Source organism: Penaeus monodon, chromosome 15 (assembly GCF_015228065.2).
Source record: "Penaeus monodon isolate SGIC_2016 chromosome 15, NSTDA_Pmon_1, whole genome shotgun sequence".
Taxonomy (NCBI): domain Eukaryota; kingdom Metazoa; phylum Arthropoda; class Malacostraca; order Decapoda; family Penaeidae; genus Penaeus; species Penaeus monodon.
The window spans coordinates 1,230,730-1,231,477 of NC_051400.1; the positions used below are offsets into that span (position 1 = coordinate 1,230,730).

Genomic DNA, 748 nt, shown 5'->3' on the forward strand with positions numbered 1-748 from the left:
ATCTCGAGCCCCAAGACGCGATGCTCCCCCACCGCCTGCAGCATCCGTCCTCCACAAGCAAGCTACTCGGAAACCTCAAACACACTCCCCTTCCCTCCCCGCACACCACCTTCAGAGCTCAAGCAAACACGCAGGAACCACGGGGTAAGGCGTGAGAGCGTGACACGCAGCCCATTTTTCCTGAACAGGGAGCGAAATCTTGGCTGGTTCCTGCGGGTCCCTTTGTTGCGTCTCGTCCGGGGCCTCGACTTACCAATCAATCCTCCCACAAGGAAGCAGGCGATTTGGCATATCATCAGGAAACCGATCAAGATGCCTAATTTCCGGCCACTCAGGTTTTCTATTATAGCCCCCGCCATCGTCGGGCGATGTCCAGACCCCGATATTCCTGCAGGATAAGTAGCAAAGGGCTTCCCTCTCGCTATCGACTCTCCGACCTCCTTCGCTTCCAAATGTGAACTGACATGCGTGAACTCGGAAAACGTGTCCTTCCCTTCCCACTGTGGACTTACGAAATGCATATCCACATTAGAAAATGAGGTGTGATTTGAAGCTTTATATGTGGGTTGAAATGTTGGATGGGGGAGATAGGATGATGGAGTGAATTGATTTAGGATTATGGGGAAAAGAGACGTTTGACGTGCGTCTGGCAGCGGTTGTAACGCAGACTTGCCAAAATTATTTTAGGGAACTGTCTACATTATTTATGTATTTCATATAAAAAGGGGGTTTTTACGTAACGGTATCT

At 50.3% G+C, this 748-nt stretch overlaps 1 protein-coding gene across 2 annotated transcripts in view; it reads right to left on the minus strand.

Annotated features, from left to right (window-relative positions):
* The window catches only part of LOC119581615 (protein wntless-like), a gene marked incomplete in the record, with an annotated part of 25,965 nt that extends 25,517 nt beyond the window's left edge, over positions 1 to 448 (minus strand). For both annotated transcript variants that reach the window (XM_037929733.1, XM_037929732.1), the window contains 1 exon segment: positions 254 to 448. In XM_037929733.1, the coding sequence (XP_037785661.1) occupies positions 254 to 359 (106 nt within the window).
* Between the last annotated feature and the right edge of the window lie 300 nt (positions 449 to 748).